General features: G+C 39.7%; 2 protein-coding genes across 2 annotated transcripts; one reads left to right on the plus strand and one right to left on the minus strand.

Annotated features, from left to right (window-relative positions):
* The first annotated feature begins 276 nt into the window (after positions 1-276).
* LOC131325160 (V-type proton ATPase subunit a3-like) lies at positions 277-15,658 on the plus strand. Its single transcript, XM_058357248.1, has 18 exons — positions 277-613; positions 2,681-2,725; positions 3,763-3,885; positions 3,963-4,070; positions 4,752-4,856; positions 4,947-5,120; positions 6,169-6,306; positions 7,065-7,172; positions 7,359-7,466; positions 7,585-7,733; positions 10,128-10,281; positions 11,848-12,008; positions 12,094-12,300; positions 12,733-12,916; positions 13,045-13,128; positions 13,233-13,426; positions 14,655-14,714; positions 15,104-15,658. Exons 1-18 carry the CDS (start codon positions 452-454, stop codon positions 15,306-15,308), a joined length of 2,469 nt encoding a protein of 822 aa, XP_058213231.1. The 5' UTR covers positions 277-451; the 3' UTR covers positions 15,309-15,658.
* A 1,416-nt stretch (positions 15,659-17,074) lies between these two features.
* Positions 17,075-24,557, minus strand: LOC131325166 (probable cysteine protease RD19B). The gene is made up of 5 exons (XM_058357258.1): positions 24,174-24,557; positions 23,239-23,485; positions 22,325-22,444; positions 18,393-18,639; positions 17,075-17,605 (listed from the first exon to the last, which is right to left on the minus strand). The coding sequence occupies exons 1-5, from the start codon at positions 24,380-24,382 to the stop codon at positions 17,328-17,330; spliced, it is 1,101 nt and encodes a 366-aa protein (XP_058213241.1). The 5' UTR covers positions 24,383-24,557; the 3' UTR covers positions 17,075-17,327.
* Between the last annotated feature and the right edge of the window lie 1,546 nt (positions 24,558-26,103).

Consider the following 26,103-nt stretch of genomic DNA (forward strand, 5'->3'; position numbering starts at 1 on the left):
AAACTCTAACATCCCTTTAACCCCAGTTAATGTATATAATATTGGAGAAAAAAAAAACGTATTTTTAGAATTGAGATTAATAAAATCAATTCAGAATTTGGATGAGCTTGCTACATCAACTATAACATTCCTTGTAGGAGTATTGTTTTGTAATCTTTTGCCACGTGCGGGGGCGCGGGGAGAAAGAGGAAAACAATGTGGGGCCGGAGTAGAAGGTAGGTGAATACAGGGGGGGCAAATCATAAAGAAGAAAAAAGAACCTGTGCAAAACAAACAAATTTGGGGGGTAAAAACGCAAGAATCTTACCTCAATCGGAGGATACGTGATTAACGAGGTTGATGTACAAGATGTGGCGGTAATCCGACTTCTTGTTCCAGACAGGCAGACAGCAATCGAAGAGAGAGAGAGAGAGGAGAGAGAGGATAATTGTCGGAGGGTGACGACGAACGAATGATGGCGGAACGCGGTGGTGGCAGAGGAGGAGGTTGTTGCCCGCCGATGGATCTGCTGCGGTCGGAGCCGATGCACCTCGTTCAAGTCATCATCCCCATCGAGTCCGCTCACCAGACCGTCGCTTACCTTGGCGACCTTGGCCTCATCCAATTCAAAGACGTCCGTCCTCTCCCCCTCACCTCTCTCTCTCTCTCTCTCAATGTATATTTTGTTTATGTATATACATCTGTGCATTCATCAATTCTACGGGATTCTATGGAAATTAGACAACGTGCACGTAAGCGAGCCGGGACACCTGAGTTATCATCAAAAGAACGAGTTTTTGGCAGTGTTTTCAAACTAGGCATTCCTAGGTTTGATATACGGAACCCCCGTAAGTTAGGAATTGGTTCGCAGAGATTGCAATTTCAGGTTGTGTGTTGCAGTTAGGGTTTTTCTTTTCCTGTTTTCTGTGGATTGTTAGTTTGCGCGACCGATGCTCGATTGATCATCTGGCGAGGTTTAGGTGGGGAACAGTGGGAAAATCTAATTTTGGTTCATTGGCGTTTTCATTTGAAGGAGCTGGACTTGAAATTAGCACATAGTTCAAAAAATCGCTAGGCGCTAGGCTGAGAAGGGGCGCCGACTAGTGGGCTGCCTAGCTCCTAGGCGGGGACTTGGCGCTGACTAGTTGTTTGCCTAATCTAGGCTTTCGACCACCTAGGCGGGGACTAGGCGCCGACTAGTCACAATTTTCTCAAAGTCGCTAGGCGCTAGTCGGGCGGTCAGCCACCTTCGAGTGATTAATCGGTGCATATTAATTAGTAATCGACAATTAATCGTTACTCATATTAATTAGTAATCGACGATTAATCGTTAGTTGGACCTAATTGGGTAGGTTCCGCCAGCGATTAATCACCAATTAATTCCTTATTTTAGAACACTGACTAGTCGGCTGCCTAATCTAGGCTTTAGACCACCTAGGCGGCTGACTTTTAGAATACTGATTTAGCATATTACTCCTCCCCCTGTATATAGACGTATAGTTGGTTTTTGTAGCATCTATATGTGCATACATCGATTCGGAGTTTCTGATGGTGCTTTCAGACTAGGATCTGGGTTTGATTTATGGAAACTGTAACTTACGAAGACTAGGATCTAGGTTTGATTTATGGACTGTAACTTACGAAGACTAGGATCTAGGTTTGATTTATGGACTGTAACTTACGAATTGATCGGCAGAGATCGCAATTTCAGGTTGTATGTTGCAATTTGGGTTTTTCTTCATTTTTTGTGTGTTTGAATTGTATTTTGCGGTGGATGCTCGATTGATCAGCTAGCAAGGCACGTTTTGGGAGATGGAAGCGAACCTTAAAGTTGGGGCCCTTTACATAATTTGATGAACAAAAAATCATGGTAAATAGTAAACAAGATCAAAATAATAGTGCATAGTTAAGTAAATAGATCTCCTAAGGTAGTGACTGTTACAAAAACGTAAATTATAACTCTTCTTGCATTTTTAGCTGCAAAAGTAATTATTACAGACCATGCTTTTGATAGAATTAGTCGTGATGTACTGTAACTTAGTCCTGTTTTTGTTTGGTTGTGAATTGTAGTTTGTGTGACCGATGCTCATTGATAAGCTAGCAAGGTTTAGGTCTTGAACGGTAGTAAAAGCTAATATTGATTCATTCACATTGATTGTTTTCTAAGAGCTTGACTTGAATTTAGCATATTACAAATAGTTTTAACATTGAGGCATTTTTGTTAAGTTATATTGTGTTTTTGAAGGTGGAATACGTCATTGCAAAACACTGGTAATTAAGTTATATTGTTTGCGAAATGGTGATCCTACTTATCAAAAACAGAGTAATAGTAATTGTTTCTGGCACAATGGTCCTGTAAAGTTTCTATGTTTTCCAGAGTCCGGTAATGGTTGATTGTAAATTTAAACTCTATTCATTGCAACTGATGGAATAAGGTGGGCATACGTTGGCGTTGATTGCATAGCAAGATAATGCATGCAAGATAATGCCATTGTAGAAGATTTCCCTAACACGACAACCAGGAAGCAAGGAAGCCGGTGAACGGAGGAGGAGAGAAGGAAGCAGCTATTACCCTTGTATAGAGACTGTGCATGTTCTTATATTTATGTTTCTGTGTGTGTGAGTGTGAGTGTGTTTCCAACATTATTTCTTTAACTCTCAACTGATGGTCTTCTTGTTATGTTTATGCTTCTTATTTCAGCTGAATGCGGATAAGAGTCCATTCCAGCGAACATATGCCACTCAGGTGCATTTTATTTCTCCTTTTGAACTAGAAACCCCAGATTTTGTTTAAAGCATTGTGTATTTCTATCTAGGTACAAGCATTGTGTATTTGTATCTAGGTACTTTTGTTGCCGGTGTATAAAATCAGGTATCTGATTTCACACCTGAATAACAACGGGTTGCTTATGGCGTATCATTAACTTTTGTGAAATTTTATGTGTACACTTGAAATCCCCAGTACCGTGTGTGGAGCCGTACTTTCAGGAAGGATAATCTGAAAGATAACAGTTGACGTAAGTCACGTAATCCTTTTGCACTAAAAGATAACAGGAGGGTGAAGTTAACAGTTTTATCGGGGAAGCTGTGACTGAGTATATATCAGCTATTTCATTCCTTGGTCTTCTCTCGAGAGGTGCCATTGGGATTTCTGTTGGACGATTTTGACTTTTGAATCAATTAAAGCTTAAGTTCCATTCTGAATTCTTGTTCTTAACTTGCATTGATGATTGGTAATCTTGAAACGGTAGCCATATTTTTCCAAGTGATTGTTTAATGCTGCAGGTTTCATTTGCCTTCCATTTTTGCTAAAGAAAATTCAGAAGTTATACTTCTCCTTAAACGTTGGTACTCTTTGTTAGTTGCATCTATTGTTTATTTCTCCTACTTTATTGGTGGCATTATGTGGACGATATTGTTGTTAGATCATCATTGTCTGAAAGCGTGCATATCAACCTCTCCAACACAGTCCCTCATTTGCCACCTTGTCTTGCAAGTAGAGGTTTGAACGAGAGATGGAATACAACTGTGAACAAAAGAAAAGAAGAAAGACTTGAATGCAAGACCTCTCCCCACTAGAGCTATGATGTCCCGTTAGAGCACCACCATTCTTATCTACATCATCAGTATGTGATGGTGGTAGTTCGGTTCAATTTTGCTGATGAACTGTAAACAGATTTGGACTACGAAGTATTTGTTGCCTTGATATGCTAAGTAATCATATTTGAAATTCATATTCAACGGGTGTTTGTATGCTGATATGACTTTATTATCTTTTTAAAGATAAAAAGATGTGCAGAGATGGCGCGGAAATTGCGATTTTTCAGGGAACAGATGTCTAAGGCTGGTTTGTTACCTTCAGCCAAATCTTTGTCGCGAGCTGATATAGATATGGATGACTTGGAGGTAAATGCAAATGTTTAGTACTGCTATTGTTTTATTTGTTGACTTATTGTATTAACCATCTTAGTTGTGAACACTAGGTAAAACTTGGAGAACTCGAAGCTGAGCTGATTGAGTTAAATGGAAATGGAGAAAAGTTGCAGCGTACCTACAATGAACTTGTAGAATATAAGCTTGTTCTAGAGAAGGTTTGGCTTCTTTTAATACTGTAGCTTATAGGTGATTAGAGCAGCGCCATGATAGCACGTTGAGTATAAGCATATAAAGTATATCCTATGATATTAGTTTAGCATATTATGTTTGTTATTTCTTTCCTACTGATGAATGATGAGTTGTAAATTATTTATTCCTAGGTAGATTACAAGAGAGATGAACAAAAAGTATTCGAATCCACAACAACAATGGTAGATGGTTATGACAAGTTGCTTGGTTAGTTATTCTAGTCACAAAACTTAAGCACCAAAGATTGACAAGGAAAACTTCAGCACTAAAACTAAGCACTACTTTGTTTGGTACCATCGTGTGTTTTCCTGATTGTAGCCATGTATGACATTATGCTTAGTAGAGTTAATCAAGTCTTATTTGCTTTCTACTGTAATAATAAGATAATGGGGTCAAAGAACCAAGCGTGTCCCTCGAGATGGGTTGACGGATTTTAGCTTGTATACAGATCTAGGCGTTGTGCTAGTTTTGATTACTTATTTTATAATGGTCAATCGTTAATTACAGTTGAGCAAAGGGTACAGATTTTGTGCATGTTTACAATTATGTATGATCTCGACGTGGGATGTTCTTCCTACTATTCTGCTCTTGGCCAAGCTGTAACGTGTAACTCCTTCCAATAATATCAAATCTATTGTTTCCTTCAGGCTGGTGAGTTTTTCCACTCAGCACTAAGCACTGCTCAGCAGATAGAATTTCGATCACAGCAGACTGGTGAAGAGTCGTTAGACACTCCTTTGCTAATGGAGCAAGTAAAAAACTTGACTTGATGTTCTATGGTATATAATTGAAATTTCTTTGGTTTCCTTTTTGAAAGTATGTTCATGATGGATTTGGTATAGGAAATGACAACGGATTCATCCAAGCAAGTTAAGTTGGGGTTTCTCACTGGACTTGTTCCTAGGGATAAATCCATGGCTTTTGAACGGATTATATTTCGTGCTACAAGGGGTAATGTGTTCCTGAAGCAAGCTGTACTTGAGGACCCTGTCATCGATCCTGTGTCAGGAGCGAAGGTTAGCACTAATATTTTGTAGTTTTTAACAATTAATTTTGGAGAACATTAGGGGCTTCTTGTGCATTGGTGTTTTCATTTAACATGAGGATTTGGTGGTGAAATGTGCTTGAATTTCCTTATCTTGTGTCATATTTTTAGTTTATGTAGTTTATTATCTTGTCTCTGGCTTCATCTTTGACGCTTTGCTTTGCAAGTATTGAAGAGACTCGTAAATAACGTTTCAATAGTGGATTATCTTGACAGAATATACTTAGTCACTTTTGAGTTTGTTGCGAATTGAGTTTTTTTACCATATGATATGAATTGGTGATGGAGTTTCCTTTTTCAGTTGGTAAATCTTCCTCTTCATACAAGTCCATTTGGTTTTATGATTGAACTTTGAATTCTTTGTGTGAGCATTTTCTTGTTTATAGCCAATAGGTAACTGTATATTTGCGTGGTGGATTTTCTCAGATTAAGTCATTAACTCATTGAACCAGCTGCCAGCTTCTGTCAGCCTATCATTCAAACGGGGAGTTCAAGGCCTTACTAATAAGCCGTGGTACTCTATGGTGTGGGCCCACCTCATATGCCTGAAGATTAATTCAGGCACCACAGATGGTGTAAAATATGTATTAAAGGAGTTTACTTGATTTCCATGATGATATACGCCCGCCCATTACGCACCTCATTTAATGTGTATGTTATGGTTGTGAGTGCCTTTATCTGTATCTTCGGGGGCAAAAACTAAGAAAGACGCTTCACAAATCATCCAACAACCGATTGTCTCTCTATACTTTCTAGCAAATTTGGACTGCCCTATTGCTTGAGAATCAGTTTCTTTGATAAGCGGGCTGATCCTTACTACAGCTTTGACTTCTTCTTTTTTGATAGGCAGCTTTGACTTCTCCCCCATAATGGTGTAAATTACCCTCATGCTTAGCTTTATTATTCCTGATTTGTTATGACATATGCGAGTATTTGTATCTATCAATCCATAGTCAAATAAGTTTTGTGTGTTTGTGTTTCTGTTAGTGGTGCTACAGGTCTGATCTCTAGTTGTGCAGGTTGAGAAAAATGTATTTCTGGTTTTCTACTCTGGTGAGAAAGCGAAGAACAAAATTATTAAAATATGTGAAGCCTTTGGTGCAAATCGTTACCCTTTGCCAGAGGAGCTGGGCAAACAAGTCCTGATGGTCACCGAGGTATGCATTGTGTTTTCTTTTGATTGTTTGTTGTCACCACCTCATCGCTCTCACTATCTTGTAGTTTCTTGTTTTTGAAGGTCTTGATCAGTGCTGTAGTTCTATTCTTATTCTTTTTGCCATCTATATTAAAAGTTAAAACTACTCCGTCTGTCCCAACTTGTTGGTCCCTTTTGGGGATTCCAACTTAGTAAGGGGACATAATCATTGCATTTCTTATCACTTTATTTTCCGATTTTACTTTCCGATCATTCACCTTTTCTTAAGTACTACCAACTTAAAAAAGGAAGGGTAAAAGATGAAATTCATTGGATAGTGCGCATTTAGTTTTGAAGTGAGACAATCTTTTTGGGGCAACAAAAAGTGCTAAATGGGACCAAGTGACCAACAAATGGAGACGGAAGGAGTATTTGTTTGTATGTCTGTCTGGCCATGTGCATATATGAAAAGGGTTTTGCTCTTTCTGTTATACATTGTTAGCTAGTTTTGTTCTGTAAGGTGCATTTGAATTTTAAAAGATGATATTGATAACTCTTCCCTACTTAGATTTGGATAATATACATTGGTTTCTTCATGCTCAAAGTATTTCATTTCCTTAACTCCCCTGGCAATTTCTTGATCCTTATTTGTCATTGACACTCTTTATGCATTGGCATTTCAGCTTTTGGAGATAGTGGTGTCACCCTCGTACCTGGGTTGAAAGCCACATTTTGTTTCCGAATCATTGAATATGATAACTAGCTTCAATTGACTTTCAGGTCTCAGGAAGACTCTCAGAACTGAAGACTACAATAGACGCTGGCGCGCAGCTTCGCCGCAATTTGTTACAAACAATTGCTGAACAATATGAACAGTGGAATCTTTTGGTGTGTTTCCTTTTTTACTTCACCTAATGAAGTTTCATTTGCAAGATGATTTAATTTAGAAAATAGCCTTTAAGTGCTTGTATGTGATGCTTGTTCATAAAATTTTGTCCAGAGCCGCATTGTTATTTGCTATGTAAAAAAATCTACTGTTCAGCCACTAAGTTATCTATTTGGTTCCCATGAAAGGTGATGAGGGAAAAATCCATTTACCACACTCTAAATATGCTAAGTATTGATGTGACGAAGAAGTGTCTCGTGGCAGAAGGATGGAGTCCTGTTTTTGCAACAAAGCAGGTGCCTTTAATTGCTCGCTGATTTAGAGTTCATTGGATTGGTTGCTTTGAATTTGTTCATCATGTTTGAGTGCTCATTAGATTGCTTACAAAACGAAGATGAGATTTGATTTGTGCAGATTCAGGATGCATTGCAGCGGGCAACATTTGATTCCAATTCACAAGTTGGCGCCATTTTCCAGATTTTGCGCACAAAAGAGTCGCCACCTACATATTTTCGGACAAACAAATTCACTTCTTCGTTTCAGGAGATTGTTGATGCATATGGGTGAGTTTTTCTTAAGATTGTTCTCAGTCCTAGAAGTTTTCTTCTTCTAAACTAATACAACTGCAATCACCTGGAGGAACATGCATGTGCATGCTGATTTTTGTACCTAATGGCTAATGCTACCAAAACTAAGAGTTATCTAATGATCAGAAGGCTTTTGGGTTGTCAGTTGGCAAAGTTTTTATTTCGCCAGGTCATCAGAACTTGATTCTATGAACCCACCTAAAGTTGTATTCCTTGGAAGTCAGTCTGCATCTCATGCAACATCCTTGAAGAGATTTTAGCATGGCGATCAAACCTATCAATATAATTGAGGAATATGAATGGTGGAGAATGGCCAGGGAAGGCTCTTTTTGAAAGGGGAAGAATATTTACTGGTGATAAATATTTCTGAAAAGAACCGTAATTTTGGTATGCATAACAACAACTAAACAATAACAGTAACAGTAACAGAACCCATCTAATCCCCAATCATTGGGGGTATGGGCAGGGGAGGATTTGAGACAGCCTAGCCTTTGGGCAGTCAATTTTTCTTCGTTTGTTTTAGTTTCTTTGCTTTACAGGATGTTGACAAAAGTTTCCTTGTGCTTGTTTTCATCTTATTCTTTCAATGAAATGAGAGGCCAGATGCAGAATGAATGAGGATATCCAGAATCTTATATTGATTTTCAAGATGACAAGTTAAAGCATTGTTTGTGTCCTGTCTGCTCTTTGCGTTATACTAGTGTGTCTTTCCATTATGGTTGACATTTACCCTAATTAAAATTTAACTAGATTTTGATAGCTTGCGATGAGTGTGGAAGACTTTTGTCCTGTGGGTTGTTCATATGTTTCCCCTTTCGATGAAATGAGAGGCAGAATATCCAGAATCTTAAATTGATTTAAATGATGATGAATGACGCAGTTTGTGATAGCCTGCGATGAGCCAAATGATGTGGTTTGTGTTTGTGTTGCTTGCTTAGGACCTTGGTAAATTCTAATTGTGTAGCTAAACGATTATAGAGCATGAGCTGGATTTTAAAGTGATTAACTCATAGGCACTGACTTTCAAAGTGGAGGCAAGCAGAATACTTTTTAAAAGCAATCAGTGCACCAGTTGTGTTCTTGTCTGTTTGTTCATATGTTGGTCTGGAACCTGTTCCACTTGTTCTCACCTGCCTAATGCAATCCTCCTTTGTGTGAGTTTGGGATCGGCTACATAAAGATGTAGAACTAAGCACACCTATGTGGAGTTAATTTTGAGGGTATGCCAAGAGCAAAAATAAAGAACAAGCAAAACAGTAACACCTATGACTTTGCTGCATAAAGTAAACACCTGTGAAAGCTTTAAGCGATGGTAAAATCTCAAATGAATGGTAAATGGGGGGCGGGAATAAACAAGAGGTGGCATCCCAAGTCTTTGGACATCCAGTGGTAGTTTAGCATAGTTACGATAGATCTCTCATTTAGTTTGATATTAGATGACCTGAGGGCATGATGCCAATAAACCCACTTAAGCATTTGATACCAGCACAGATGTGGACAGTTTAGAAAATTGAGATTACTTCACAGGGGCATATAATTGTAGGATGCAAAGGCTTTCTTGGAGGAATCCTCAAGAGGAGTAAAAAGAGCAAAATCACACCATATATTTATTGCAGCTAGGGCCCTCTTCTAGTTAGATTGGAAATGCCGACAAAGGATGACTGATCTTGACTCGGTTCACTGACATTACAATGAATGTAGATACTCGTTCTAAAACGTGTGTGGAGCCTGTGCTTATCTGAAGCCCTTGATATTAGGAGTATGAAAATAGACAACAAAGTCTGCATCATTTCCTCAAGGAGGCGCAAGTGTTGCGGGAGTGTATTGTGTGCACACTTTTTTGTTGTTATTTTGGTGGAGAGAAGCACATTGATTTTCTGGGACAAAGTTTGATGATGAAGATTCCATCATTGATATAGTATGATCTTTGTTCTACTTTGTTGAGTTCCTGTATCGGCTCCTTCTATAGGGATACCTTGTTCTTGATTTCTAGTGAGCGGAGAGCTGCGCATAAATTGTGGTTTTTGGATATTTTGCTTTATGTTGTATCTTGGCCTTGGTGGACTTTGGTTCTCCTACTCTTTTGTACTCATTCTCTCGCTTTTATCAAAAATTTGTTTGATGCTAATCAAGAAGAAGATGCATGCTTTTCTTGTAGGTTTGTAAAAAACTAGACGAATATCTTTTGTTCTTCTAGATCTTCATTTGCTCATTGAATTTCTTTAAAATGAGGTGTGGGCGTAGTGTACTAAAATCCTGTGAGCTTTGGGCAGTAGTACTGGACATTTACATGCCCATTTTCATTTGCTCATTGTTATCGGAGAGATGATCCCCTTCTTACTGAATTGCTGATGCTTCATCTATTTGCAGGGTGGCAAAGTACAGAGAAGCAAATCCTGCTGTATTTACTATTGTCACATTCCCATTTCTTTTCGCAGTCATGTTTGGTGACTGGGGACATGGTATATGCTTGTTACTTGGGGCAATGTATTTCATAATCAGGGAAAGGAAACTCTCCAGTCAGGTAATTTTGCTTTGCTTGGTTGAAATAGGCTGCCTTTCCGCATAGTATCACCACAAGCTCTTGAAGTAAACTCTCTTTCTTTGTATCTTCCATGATTATCACATGCTCAGCACATTTTCTCCTAGGGATTTGCTGCACCTTTCCCTTTTTCTTGTGCTGAAGCCTGTAGGTTTAATGATGTCTGTCCTGCTGTTGAAATCTGTACTAGGATTACATACCAAGAACCCTTTTATAGCTGAAAATTGTTGGCCTATCCCCCACTTACCAAACAAGGTGTTGGCCCATGACAAACTTGCCACACTTACCAAATTGTTGGCCCATATGCTTGGTGCCTGTATATGTAACCAAACCAACCTAAGTCTTGTTTCCCAAACTAGTGAGGTCGGCTACATTAATCCTTTGTCACCATTCTGCTCTCGCAAGGGCTATGTAGTCCATCAAATTTCATAAAATCATATCCTCTTTTACAATGGCATCGGGCATCCTATGTTACCAGTATTTATCAAAAATAGAAAATGAGAAGTATCTTGCAACCTGGAGGGTTCATGTAACATCCCAGCTATCTGTCCGTCTGCTAGAAAGGGACATAGCACATCTTCTGGTCCTTGTTTATGGTACCTGCTGGAGCTATTGTCCTTTTCCTTTTTTTTGAACGGCAAAAAAAAAAAATCATTAATCTTGAAATTGTTACAAGACTAATAGGAGCAAGGAAACAAAGAACAATCAGTCCAATCCGAGACCCGCTATTGTCCTTTTCCTGTTAGTCTTGGCGAGGTGTTCTTTCATATGATCACGTCTCATCCGTTGTTAGTTGTTTTAAGCACGCATGGGATTTTGTGGACATAGTTGAGTTAACCTCTTTGCAGAGCAATCCGGAGAGCGCATTCAAACTCGTACCTCAATAAGGAGCACATGGAGGTTGCAACCTGTTTACAGAAACAGAAAGTGTATGGTTAAATGACCATGTCTACACATCCAAGCTATACCTGTGTGTTTGTGTGTGAAGACCCAGCTTAGTTTCTTTGGACCCATAACCTCCTATGTGTATGAACTATGCTGCCAGAAGCCTTTTCAGTCCAATTTAATTATTGAAAACGGAGGGAGTTTGGTGGCCAACCTTGTCCTGTCCAGATATCACCTTGTAATCTGACTAATCACAACATGTGTAGTTGTGTCTTCGTTGTTAATTGAAGTAACATGTTGTCTTAAGATTGCAGATTTTGCTGCAGTATCTGGATGAGTTTTGTTCTTTTTTGTTTGGTATCACCCCAGCACCTTCTTCTGATTTTGTGGTGGAACATACTTTACCTCTTTAAGTAGAGATTTGTCTGCTAGAGTAGATGAATACCATATTCAAAAAGTTAGATGATCATCATGCCTCTACTGGGATTGAAGTTTCAAACAATGGAATCTGCAAGTCCTTTCCTCCCAAGCAGAGCCCTGAGTATATCCTTAATTTTAATAGTCATGACTCATGTCAAATCATCATGGTCTTCTATTTGACAGTCATCCGAATCTTCTGTCTGTGAACAAATACTGATTACATTCTGCTTTTGCAAAGTACAGAAGCTTGGAGACATTGCAGAAATGACCTTTGGAGGTCGGTATATTATTATGATGATGGCACTCTTTTCAATATACACAGGCTTGGTCTATAATGAATTCTTCTCGGTCCCATTCGAGCTATTTGGTCGTTCAGCCTATGTGTGCCGCGATCTTTCTTGCAGGTCTTTTGGGAATCCCTTAGATTTTATATGTTCTCTGTGTTTCATCTGCCGTATGCTCTTTACATTGTCTAGCACTTTGTTTCAGGGATGCTACTACTGCAGGCTTAATTAAGGTGGGTGACACCTACCCATTTGGCGTGGATCCTGTCTGGCATGGTTCCCGCAGTGAATTGCCGTTCCTCAATTCGTTAAAGATGAAAATGTCAATACTTTTGGGTGTAGCCCAAATGAACCTTGGAATCCTATTGAGTTATTTCAACGCCAAATTCTTCCGTAGTAGTCTGAATATCTGGTGAGTTTGATCTGCTAAAATCAATCTTTGGTGGGATGGTAACTGTGATATTGGACAGTGTTCGGGATGCATTAACTTTTTGGCATTTTGTTAGATTTATTTTGGTCTTTAGTGAAATATTTTTAGCTTCTTGCCTTCGTTACATGGATTGTTCATTCATCTCGATGAGAGGTATCGGAAAAGTAAAAAGAGATGGACCAATATTGATAAAAATTTCGGAAAAGACAGAAAGAAGGTTGGAAATTTTGGCTTATTTTTATCGAAGTTAAAGACTAAGTTAAGCAGGAAAAAAGCTGAAAGATTAAGAGATGCTTTTAAAGCCTTTCCTATTATATTGTATGCATCTGCAAATAGTCTTTATTATTTATAAACCGGCATATTCATGCGCATTCTTGACTTGCAGTTTCCATTTGTTTGTTTCTGTTTCTTTAGGTTCCAATTTGTGCCTCAGATGATATTCTTAAATAGCTTGTTTGGCTACCTTTCCCTCCTTATCATTATAAAATGGTGCACCGGATCGAAAGCTGATTTATACCACGTAATGATATATATGTTCCTGAGTCCCACCGATGATCTCGGCGAAAACCAGCTTTTTGTTGGCCAGAGAAATGTCCAGGTTGATGTTTTTTCCTCGCCACAGCTCTCTTTTCTATTACACTTAATTCGGGTTTTTTACCTAGTGAAAAATTCTTTTCATGGATGTTCAAAATGTGTATTCATTTCAATTTGTCTTTCCATGACCAGCTTGTGCTACTACTGCTGGCCCTTGTTGCTGTTCCATGGATGTTGTTCCCCAAGCCTCTTATTTTGAAGAAACAACACCAAAATGTATGCCTCTCTTTTCTTTCCCCCACCCCTGAATCTTGCTTCTGAATTTGTGTTGAACCATGAACGTCTTGGTTTATTTCTGTTGCAATGTTATGCTTCTTCAGAGGCACCAGGGTCAGTCCTACATGCCACTTCATGGCACAGAAGATACCTTACAGTTAGACGCAGCTCATGATTCCCATGCTCACGAGGAATTTGATTTTAGTGAAGTGTTTGTGCATCAACTTATACATACCATAGAGTTTGTACTTGGAGCAGTCTCAAATACAGCTTCGTATCTTCGTCTGTGGGCCCTCAGGTATGTTGTTAGCTGCTGCAAATTTGAATTTCATCGCCATGCCTGTTTACTGGTTTCAGGATATTTCAAAATTTAACATTTTAGTGGCATTCTGAAGTTCTATAGCGAGAAATTGATTAAAACTTAGGCCTAGTTTCCCAAAATAAGCCTGGGGCTTTTTTCCATTTTGTCCTTTGTCAAAAAAAAAAAAAATCACATTTGTTAGTTTTGTGTCAATTTCTTGTGGATTATTGGTTCTTCTCGACAGGAGGAATCGGAAAAGTACAATTTTTACCCCAATGTTTTTGGAAATATCCAAGTTTTAGCACTTTTAGCTCACCTTTTTTTGGCTAAAAATGCTAAAAGCTTTCCAAAAAAAAAAAAGAAGGGTAAAAGTCAATTTTTACTTTTTCAATTCCTCTCATTGAGACGAACCTACAATCTACAAAATTTTGACGCAAAACTGAAAAATGCAAAAAATATATATATATATATTGAACAAGGACAACAAAAAAAAGTCTGGGGCTTAGTTTGGGAAACTAGGCTTTTATAGTGGTGAATGTGAAATTTTTTATTTTTTTTTATCAGCAAAGAAAGTAACATTTCATTGATAATAATAAAACAATACAAGAGAAGAGAAGGATGGTGAATGTGATATACTGCTAGTGCTATTAGTACTGAACTATGGAGTAGTTCACTAAAGTTCTAGCAGTAGTAATTTGAAGTCCAAAATTTCTGTGCATTCTGAAGTTTTACATTGAGAACAGGGAAGTGGTGGTATGTGTGACTTTAAAAAACTAAATGATGGAATTAAAGTTCTGGCTCCTGGGTAGTTTTTTACGTAGGTAGGTAGGGAGTGTCATCACTCATCAAGGAGTTTCTTTCTGTCTGGATTGTATTTTTCACTATCTTACATCTATCTTGCTTTTTGATTTCCTTGACATTCATACAATTGGAGAGATTTATTTTTACACACTTAGAAAGAGAACATGAAGAGGAGAACTCCCTGCCTGTAGACTGAATTTGACTGTTTGGGATCCACAATCTTTTGGCTTAGAGTGCTTCCAAGAGATTTCTTATGGTTAAAAATGTATATAATAATGTAAAGTAAGCACTTCCATGAGATGCGAGTCCTGATACTATAAAAGAGCTCCTCAACATGACCTTTTGTCCATTATCAGCAATCTCCTTTTGTATCACTTCATTTCAATTTTCTACACAAGCTAATCTAGCGAATGATTTTTTTCAGCCTTGCCCATTCAGAGTTGTCCAGCGTATTCTACGAGAAGGTTCTTCTTCTTTCTTTGGGGTAAGTGTGAATTTCTTCAGTTGCTTGGCTTTTGTTTACAGCCCCGGTTTGAACTGAGGGGTTTGGTAAGAAAAGAAAAGATAACCCTCAATTGTTTGGATGAATAAAAGAGGTGAGAGCGGATAGAATAGGGTACTCGTAAAATGGTGAGTGTTGGTGAGAAGTTAGAACCCGTACTTTAGTTTTCTCACCAAATTCCTCCCTCCAAATGGACTTTAGTCAGTTATATCCTTTTATGTCATTGATATAATGAATTAGCTTGGGATCCAGTAAATAAAAGAACCCATTGCAACTTTGTGCGACAACTGGTTATCAGATTGAAAAGTGCTAATTGACTATTGTGACGGTCATTTTGACTAATTGTGTTGTATTACCTTGTATGACTACAGGTACAACAACGTACTAATCCTTGTCGTGGGCATCATTGTTTTCATTTTTGCCACCGTCGGGGTGCTGTTGGTGATGGAAACTCTCAGTGCATTCCTCCATGCTTTACGACTTCACTGGGTGGAGTTCCAAAACAAGTTTTATGAGGGAGACGGCTACAAGTTTCATCCATTCTCATTTTCTTTACTCGGTGACGAGGAAGAGTAGAAGAAAACCCTGGCTGTTGAAACAGAGCTTCAGAGTGTGCATATTTTATGAGCTTCATTGATTCGTTCATTCAGAGGAATATGCGTAGAGAATCGATGGCAATCTACCTTATTAGCAGGGGATCGTTTCCCTGGCATTTGTTCGGGATCGTTTCCCTGGCATTTGTTACTTATTTATCCCCAATAAGCAGTCTCTCCTTGTGAGGCCTGCAGCTATGTATGGTGACAATCATGTGTAATGATAAGTTATTGTATTTGCTTTGTTTTCCTTTTCTCAAATATTGCTTGTATTTTGGTGGTTGGCTTGGGTGGCTGTGTTGGTGAAAGTTCATTTTAATCGCTTTTCATTGATGTCGACTTCCCGTTAGATTTATCTGTAATTTCTATTTCTTGGTTTCTGTGGATGTTTGTATGTCTAGTTTGCAGAAATCAAGTACCATTGGAATCGGCTTTATTTTTGGTGTAACAAACTTGGACTAGTGTTTTTTTGTAGCATTGAAGTGCTTCCAAATTTCGGATTTGCTATAGCTTTGCGGTTGAGCAGGGTGACCATCAATACAGAAGAAATTTTGCAGTAATACCTCGTGTAATTAGGGATCCGGCTATGATGCCCCATTTTGGTTTTGGGGCATCCATGCCTCCATTTTTCTTAACCGTTGGATCTCTCTTTTTTAATCTCAACCATTGATTCAACCCTCTAGTAGTAAGTGGTTATACATTGTGGTAAGTGTGACTATACATTGTGATCATGCATTGTGCCAAGTGTGACTATACATTGTAGCAAGTGTGATCATAATAAATGGTATGTAACGCTAGTTTGTGTGGTAAGTAAGATTGCAATTTGTTGCGGCAAAATCACAAATAACATAGGCAGCACATGCTTGCCTTTGTGTGGTAAGTAAGATTGCAATTTGTTGCGGCAAAATCACAAATAACATAGGCTGCACATGCTTTGCCAATGGAAAGAGTCTTTGACAAGCATAGAGACCTGAGTGGCAAAGTGCCCTCTCGACAAGAAGGTATCCCTTGCACGTACTGTGTACTGTGGCATTAGACGTCAGCGGGGGCCTTGGGATGAATTATCATTTCTGCTACTGTGGCATTAGACGTCAGCGGGGGCCTTGGGATGAATTATCATTTCTGCTGCTTAATAACCTGCTTACTCTGAAAACGACTAGGGTCCAACTAGTGGAAGAGCACTGTAGGTTGCGTGGTGTCTGGTGCGCCCTCGGCGGTCCTCGAAAATTCAGAGGTCCAATTTTTTTTTTCAGAGATGGTTTATATTATTATATTGTTCCAATTGATACTTCATACAAATAAATTCTACTATAAAAAAAATCTCCTTACGACTCCTCGGGCAAGGGTCATGTTTCTTCTTGTCACAAAGGGGAAGGCTCATAATGTTGTACTATATAGGAGCTGCCTGCTCCTATTACTGCGTGCGCCCGTGCGGCACTTGGAACTTGGCGAGTGAAAAAAAGTACAGCTCTCAGTTCCAAGTTTTGCTTTAAGTGGCCTCCAGTTCTTAGAAGAGTCGCTCGGTGAAGAACACATGGTGACAGCTGAAAGCTGAACGTAGCCATTTAATAAGCTACTCCTATATAAAAAGCTAGGAGTAGCTTATCTATCTATGAAGTTCTTTTTTAATGTCAAAAAAATAAAGCTACTCCTATATAATTGCAGGTTCCAATTCTAAATCAAAGCAATAAATTGAACACAGGATAAATACGAATGTTGATTCTGATATCTAAACCGAGTCGCAGAACATGAGGATAAATATGATCTTCATTGCATAAGAAACATTCAGTGTCTTCAAATAGTACAGTATAAATGTTTACAAAGCATCCAAGGCAGCCTTAAATTTTTAGGACACAGATGGAGGAATTAGACCAGATAATGGCTAAGGCTTAAGAGACATGTCCCTTATGCTTTAGGAAATGTCTGAGAATGTTGACCAAGTTATACTGATTTATATACAGACACCAACTACCTTTTGGATGTTATTTGAATTTGACACATCCTACTGAGAGGTGGTATGAACAGCAGCAACAGTCGAAACCATGGAGTCGACTCCGCAAATATTGCGTCCCCGACAGATCTTGTAGAATCCATTTTCACCCCAAGTTTCTCCCCACGAGTTCTTTATGATCCAGTATGGCTTCTCCTTCAACCTGATGGGAGCATAGGCACCTGAACCATATCCTACCAACAACACACCATGGTCTAACCGCTTTGAGCATATATATGGGCATGAAACTCCCCCGACGTACGTTTGCATGAAAACAGCATTGATAGCCACTGCACCAGAACACAACAAGAAGTTAGAATCTCAGGGATTTAGGACCACTGCCAGAAAAAGCATTACTCAACATATAGGGGGTGTTTGTCAACTTTTAAATTTACAAAAACTGATTCTGAAAATTGGAATCCAGAAGTTTGGCAAGGGATGTTTCTCAGAATCAACTTTTAAGAGTCTTTTAACACTATTTTTGGCCCAACAACAGAAGCTACAGTTATGGCAAATGCACTAGCACAACTTCCAATGGGACATAATTTAATATCAAAGTGATAGCGAACACAACCGTAACACATGAACCTTCAATTGAACCCTCCAAAAACCATTATATGTGCCTATTTACTTTTGGGTTTTGCTTCACTTGTTTGACAGCTGAAACTGAAATAATCTCAGAACTGACGGACTTCAAAAGCTTGGTTCCAGCAGAAACTTCCCAATGACGTTGCGTTTCCAACACTTTCATTATCAACTGGCTGAGAGAAGCATGCGTAATTGTACAATGTCTTTATTATTGACAGACAATGATTGGATGAATTGAGTTCAGGTCTTAACACTTTCATTATCAACTGGCTGAGAGAAGCAGCCGTAATGGTGTTTGGATATTGACTTGTACACCAATGTCTTTATTATTGACAGACAAAGACTGGATGAATTGAGTTCAGGTTTTAACTGCTACAACTTTTTCTTTTTTGTTTTTCCAAACATGCAAAGTTAAGAAATCTTGATCCCTTAAATGCAAGGAAGATGCTAAGAGAATAAGAATTAGTAACTTGAAAACAAAATACTAACCTGCAAGAGGACCATTCTTCACAAGATTTGCAGCAATTTGATCTTCATCAAGGGAGACAACACTAAAGTTAGCCACCGACGCAACAACCTTGGTCTTGTCAAATTTGCAGGTTCCACGGTCAGTGCCTGTGTAAGGATAGTCTTGTTCTCGCATAAGTCCACCAGCTTTGAGAGTGTACTCAAGGGCACTATTCATCAGCCCACCATTGCAACCAGAGTCGCATGAACCAGGCTCATCTGGATCACACTGTGCACAAGAGTAAATTCAATTAAAGGAAACAATAATATTTTAACCCAATAAACCACCCACTTCTTTATTCCCAAAGATTTAATCTAAAGCATTAGCATGCCTCTATTTGGCATCGATATGTTGTACATCTAAAGGTACACACCACCCCCACCCAAAGAGCTAGCAACAGAACAGGTTTTGATCTCCTGAGCAATCTAGTGGATCGAATGGTCGCATGTATATTCATTGCAAACAAGCTTTTTATATCAGATGGAAACAAAAGTGAGGTGACCTTTTCACTATCTGTGAAACCATAGGTAGATATAATTTCATGAATTTAATGAGATTCAAGGGTAATACGAGATTCAATTATTGTACACGGCACACTGTGCCAATATATAAGCAAGATCTAGGAAATACAAACTCTAGCCCAAACAGTTAACAATACCATGGAGGAGGATAATGGAGCCTGAAGGCCCTAAACATTGTATTTATTTTACATAGGGTTGTCAATCTCCGCAAATATCCCTTTCCGCTTATTATATTGCTTCAACTTTAGCTTTTGTTTTTACTTTTTTCTTGGAAGGTAGGCGGGTTGTTTATCTCCTACATAGGCTATGTAATATCTAAGCAAGTTAACTTTGAAGCAAGTTAATCGAAGCAGATTATCTTAAGTAACCATTTTAATACCTAAGCAAGCTATCTTAGGCATCTATTAAGTCGGAAGCATCGCAAGAAAGTCCATCAACCGATGGAAGTAAAGGAACATGAAATCCAAGGGACAACTTCACCCAATTTTTCCAATTTGGTACACGTCATCACTTTCCAGGGGCAAAACAAGTCAATTCTAATACTCTTTCCCCCTGTGTCCTTTTTCCCATCCAGCCGTCCGTCCTTTTTGGATTCTAGCATGGGGGTATGCTGGACTTTTCGATTGCCGAAGACTTTTGTTCCTCGCATTTCGGTTGTTGCTTTGAATGCAACACTATTGGACGCGTGTCTGAAATGGGAGACTTTTGGTTTTCTATTTTTTTGGTGTGAGCAATATTCACTCATAACATCAAAACTAGAATTAACATTACCATATTGCATAGTAACAAACAATCCAACATATTCACTCCTAACTTCCAAGCAGGATCACTTCTATTTGACATCTACGATATATACAAAAACAAAGAAGATTTGTTTTTCATGGATTTAGTCTTGTTACTGGGGCACTTTGAAAAAGTAAAATCTCGTCCTGTTGACTTGCGATGGCTACAGTCCTCGAATGTGCTCAACAACGAGAAATATGATTTGAATGGTGATCCGGTGCCGCCACTACCACCGCTACGGCGCTACCAGAAATGCTACTTGGAACTCCTAGGGCTTCGATCTTTCACTGTAAGTTTCCCAGTACCCTTTCTCACTTCATTACCCCACTTGGAACTTCTTCCAGCAAAATTTCTGGAATGGTGATCCGGTGAGAGATGTAGGTGCGACCATGGAGTCGCAGGTGGACCCGAGATTGTAAAATTTTAGCCAATTGGTCAAAGAAATCTAAGGCTTGAGCGGGGTTTTTATCAGAAAGTTCTCCATTGCACATCATGTCTATGAAATTCTCGATATCAATTGGAGCTCCAACTTGTCTAAATTCTCCGTTGAGCAATGCTTCATCATAATCATCCCAATCATTGTATTGTCTCAACGGTCTCAAAATGACTCAAAGGAGCATGTTCTTTAAAGCCCTCATATCTTTTAGGACTTCAACCCGGTTCCGAACATAATCCACTCTGGTGAGGAGTTCTCCCACTGTACTATGCTTACGACGTATTTGTCGTCTTTTGCCACCATCCAGGTTACAGTGTCATGCCACTTACACCATTTTGGCAAACAGCGCCACGCCGTTCACGCCACACCGGTTATGGTGTCACGTCATTTTTACTGAGCAAAAATTAGATTTTCTCGGGTATTTGCCTTCAATTGCTCGTGTTTCACACACCGTGGCTCTTACTTTGAGGAAAAATTCAAAAAATCCTTGCATATAGAGGTATTCTAAATACCCCAACAGCTGGGATTGGCAGAGCATCATACGTACTCCTAAACTTCATCCAATCTTACAGAGGATTCATAGGCAATCATGTTCCCCAAACAGCCGAAAACCAAAATGCCCCTTCTACGTCAGCCACTGTTCTTTTGGAAAACAATACAAATTCAAATCTTATTTCTCGTCGTCGAGCACATTCAAGGACTGTAACCATCGCAAGTCAACAGGACGAGATTCTACTTTTTCAAAGTGCCCCAGTAACAAGACCAAATCCACGAAAAACAAATCTTTTGGTAGAGCAACCCTTGTCATCTTACTCCGTCTACAATCCGGTTTCCTCCACACACAAATGTTGATGTCTTGTTCGCAATACTCATCGTTGGGCAACCGAAGAAGGCAAGGGGATCTTCCGTCATGGACATGAAGGTTATCGATTAAGGGTAATAGCAAGTAACATTATAACTCACAAATAACTTTTCAACTAAAAAACTAACATTACATTACTTGAACACAGAAGGCGCAAACCGATATCACTATCCTTGTGGGATCAATTCAGCGAAAGTGAAGCTACAGCGATGGCCAATCTTCCTGGCCAGTTTCCTATGGCAATAGGCTAGCGACTTAAAATTTCAACATCTTATGATATCGCATCCATTACAAAACAACTATAATCATCATTGCTATGACTTGCTCAACTTCACAAAGCTACATGTTGTCTAGGTCTCGCTCTTGCTACAAAGACTTCCGACTACCTTTATTCTAAATCCAACAATACCAGAGAATTTTCTTGCAGGACAACACCATCACGAATTAACAAGCCAACTATTCCGCTAAAAGAAAAGGGAAAACGAGCATGATATGAACGTGACACAAAAGTGATAAGACACTAGTGCAATCCAAAAAAATCTGTCTCATGCTTCAATTAGCAAGAGAATTTTCTTGCAGAAAAACACCATCACTATCAAGTCATCAGACTCAACACATACCTATTGCAAGCAATCTAGGATTTTATACAGCCTCCATGGTGTTTCAAATATAGTCACATCCTAGAATTTAACATAGAAGCAATTTTCACCCCGCAACGGCACAAGTGGATTTATAAATCTCATTGCAAAGAGTAATCCACCTACCTTCTTGCATAATGACTAGTGAAAGCAACTAGCACTAAATTACCGGGCATGCCATTCCAAAAAAAGAAAAAGAAAAATTCCCGTGGATACAAAAGCTCAGCCAGAATGCATATCGCAGAATAGGAAGTAATATTTACCTCCATGGTAGCTTTAACAAACTCGAAGACCCCATTAATCTGTAGTACTATTAGCCCCTAAAAATCTTTAATCATTGCTCCAATTATTTCTGAAAGGCCAAAGATTTCAGTTTACCCCTCCAGTCCATGGGACAAAATCCCGCTCATGCCAAAACCGGCATTCTCATCCTGTTGGACTAAGCTTTACCATTTTGTGCAGCAGTCCATGCTCAACGTGGTATGTGTTATCTAAACTTGAGCCCAATAACTGAATCAGCCCCATTCTTAATGGATCTCATAACTGATCAACAAAATGATTCTATTCGCCAATCCAACAACTGAATCAATCACGAAATAATGAAACGCGCGCATACACATAAATAGTACAGTAATTCCTAACTAGAATAAAGAAAAGGGCAACATAACCAAACCTCATGATCACAATCCACAAGCTGTTGTTCACTGAGGCTCTCCAGCTTCCCTGTTGCAAGGAAATGGGCACCTTCCATTGCTCCAGTGGTACTAAACGACCAGCACGATCCACATGAACCCTGGTTAGCATCATTTACACCAACAACGCAATCAGTTACCAACACCATAATTTACAAAGACACATGCCAACCAAATTAACCATAAACTACCAAAACCAACAGCTAAATACAAACCCCAACCCCAATTCCTTAAAAGTCAGGGAAAAAAGCAATAGCAAACAAGAAAGCACCACAAACAGTTATAAGACCAAATATCCTATGTCTAGGCTTATACAAGTTTTTACTTTATTATTCTCGAATAGAGAAGTGTACAACCCCAATTGCTAGGGTAACCAACAATATATACTCTAGTCTACACCAACAAGTAGTCAAAACAACTCGTTGCAAGGTCCTAATCATGTATTAATCTACGGGCTGAGAAACGAACCAAACCGCTTGAGTTCGAGCTCGTATTTGCTAGTTAAAAGTCCGTTAGGGATCGGTTTAAAACATAAATAAACCAATGTTTTGGAAGCTTGTTAAACTTTTGAATCAAGTTAAAGCAAACCACTACTCATCTTGTTCGACTTATAATATTGAAAAAATTCAAGCACCCGACATCCGTTCATCATAAGCTCGAATAAAGCTCGTTTGAAATCGGTTGGCCTCATAAACCTGCCAAACTCAAACATATTTTCAACGCTATATGTTTTCAAAACAAGCTTGAACAATTAACCATGCAGTTCGTTTATCAGCCTCGGTAACAAACAGATCTTGAACGAACTTTTAACGAACGAATTCGAGCTCAAATTGGAGTAGCTTGAGCCCGTAACCAACATCTGCGTATCACCATGTAATTCAACTATATATAATACCTGATTCTTTACAGTTGAAACGGCTCCGTGGTCTCTCCAATCATAATCAGTCGGTAAATCTTTGGTCGGCAGGATTGGAGCCTTATTAGCGTCAGAAGGAAGCCTAAGGCTGCCCTTCAACCCAAGGTGATTCCTCCTGAACTCAGACTGAGTCAGATCGGAGAACTGAGTCACGCCGTGGACCGCCGACGGGTCAAGCTTCTGGTGCCGACTCGCCCGGCGCATGTTAGCCTTGAACACCGAGAACCTGTAAATGTCATGGTTTTAATAACGGTATAGGGACATGTAACATCATAAGTGTAACTCAGAATCAGATGTACCGGTCGTTAAAATTTTAAAACTAATTTCCAAAGGAAAAAAAGTGCCTAAATCACCGGTATAGAGTATACCGATAAATTATAGATCGCCCTATGATTTTTCATCCCATCGGTATATAACGGCTGATATATACGACCGATATTTTAAAACCTTGAAGAGCATGTAACATAGCGTGTAACTCGAATACAGGAATCAGATATACCGGTCGTCAAATTTTAAAAGTAATTTTTCAGAAGAAATACTAAAATTAAGTGCCTAAATCACTAAGCCATAACGTCCGTGACCCGGTCCGCTTTATCAGAAACGGGACTGACACATAGTAGGAATCGTCCGATCGTCCGATACACATGCGATTTTCTATCTCACCGGTATATCGTCCATACCAATACCGCAAGTTTTAAAAACCGTTAGGTATTGGCCGATCTGATACGATACATAACGACCGATATTTAGAACCTTACCTGTAATTGTGCTCCGTTTTATCATAAATCGACCGACACATTATAGGAATCGGCCGATACACATTCGATTTTCCATCTCACCGGAAGGTTTAAAAACTTTTAGGTATTGGCCGATCTCATACATAGGATACGTAATTCTGATATTTAAAACCTTACCTGTAGTTGTGCTCCTCCTCGGAGGCGTACGACTTTCCAAACCTCCGCTTGAAGAGCCTAAAGTGGTGGTGCTCGTCGTTCGGCTCGTGCTCGCCGCCGACGACCTGCCGGATCATCAGGTCGCCGTCGTCGCTCGACTCATCGGCGGCGGTGAACGAGACGGCTACGAGGAGAGAGACAGCGAAAAGGAGAGAGAGACGGCGATCCATGTTTGTAGAGAGAGAGATGGATTGGGAGATCTAAAGCTATGTATGTGTGCGTGTATATATATATATATATATATATATGGATATAGGTCTCTCGGGGTCGGGGTCTGTATCTACCAGTCGCGTGGGGAGAGGTTTCTTTGGAGAGAAGGTGGGGTGTCTGGGCCAATGGGGAGTTAACACCTGTGTGGAATTTTGAGTGCAAGGAATGGTAGTTGCTTTTGCTTCTGGGGTTCGGTTTAGTTGGTTCTTTTTGTGACGTCGTTTTATGGGCGTGAGCCGTGAGCCGTGACGATGAGGTTGTTTTATTCAACGGAAATTGTTGTTGGGGCAAGGAAGGAATGGTGTTTTGTTCTTTTCCTTGGGAATTAGTAGTAATTTTAACTTATGACTATTCAAGTATGCAACACAGGATCCGCTGGGCGCGAGTGTCATTGTTTGCGTTAGGCTCAACGTCGTCGGAGTGAAAATATCTGTTGTCTTGTGTTTTTTTTTTTTTTTCTAGGCAAAAGAAAGTTTCATTAACTCACAACACAAAGTACAGAGCTAATAGGATCATGAATACACTGGTCTGACCATTCATGACTCTCTTCTTCTAACCACGTGGAGGATACTGATTTAGGCTCAACAAGCTGAACCCAAATCACGAGGAAAAATCCTAAAAAAACCACAAGCAGTTGGTAAGAAACCAGATAAAGCCCAAAACACCTATTAGGCCAAACCCAACACCTAAAACAGCAAAAAACTATCGGGACAAAGTTCAAGCACGCCCAAACGAAAACGAGCTAGGCCCCAAAAAATAAAACCTGAAACAGCACATGGGTCTGGCCCACATCTCAAAGGCCCAGCCCAAACAAAATGGGCCAAGCCCACAAAAGAACCAAAACCTAACTCTACCTTAGAGCATCAACAGCCACCGCCGCAAACAAGTCGAGCACCGCCGCAACCTGCCAAAACCCACCCCCACAATCGAGCCCCCACCTCCACCACAAACCGCAACTGCCCACCACCACTCCCACCAAACCAACGAAACAAAACCAGTGAAAGACGACGAAGAACGGTGGCCCGAACCAGCGTGAACCTTGCAAGATGCCAGACCTCAGAGACAGCTGCCAAGCAGCCGCAGATTCGATTCTAGTAAACGACCAGAGGAAAACGACACCTGAGCACTTCCGTACGTCCCCGCAACATCACTACCATTGCCGCCAAACACCAAAGCTCCACAGCCGCAAGATCCCCACAATGCCGTTAGGCCCTTACCAAAATCGCCCAGGAGCAAAGACAGTTGGAGATCTTGTTGCGATGCCTCCGCCCGATACCACCAACACACCTAGCCGTTAGGACAACCGGTTACCCCCAGATGTGGTAACCAGCCGGCGCAAAGCGGCACCGAGAGAAGACTGCAGGGAGAAAAGCGGCGAGAAAAGCACGGGGAGGGAAACACATGGGTAAAAATAGGGGATGAGAAAAGAAAGGGGAGAGAGAGAGGGGGACAATCGAAGCCCGGGGGGAGGAGGCCAGAGGGGGCGCCTCCCCTCCCCCGGGACAGAGGTGGCGGAAACTAGACGCTAGGGTTATTGGTTTTTAGAGTGTTGTATTGTGTTGTTCTCGTTTATAATAGTTAGATAATTAGTTTTGCTTTGTCCAATATTTTTATAATAAAACTCTGTTATGTAAGTTCCGTTGAGTTATTATTAATATAATCTTCTCCATTTTGAAAATAA

The sequence above is a fragment of the Rhododendron vialii genome, chromosome 5a, assembly GCF_030253575.1.
Source record: "Rhododendron vialii isolate Sample 1 chromosome 5a, ASM3025357v1".
Classification (NCBI taxonomy): domain Eukaryota; kingdom Viridiplantae; phylum Streptophyta; class Magnoliopsida; order Ericales; family Ericaceae; genus Rhododendron; species Rhododendron vialii.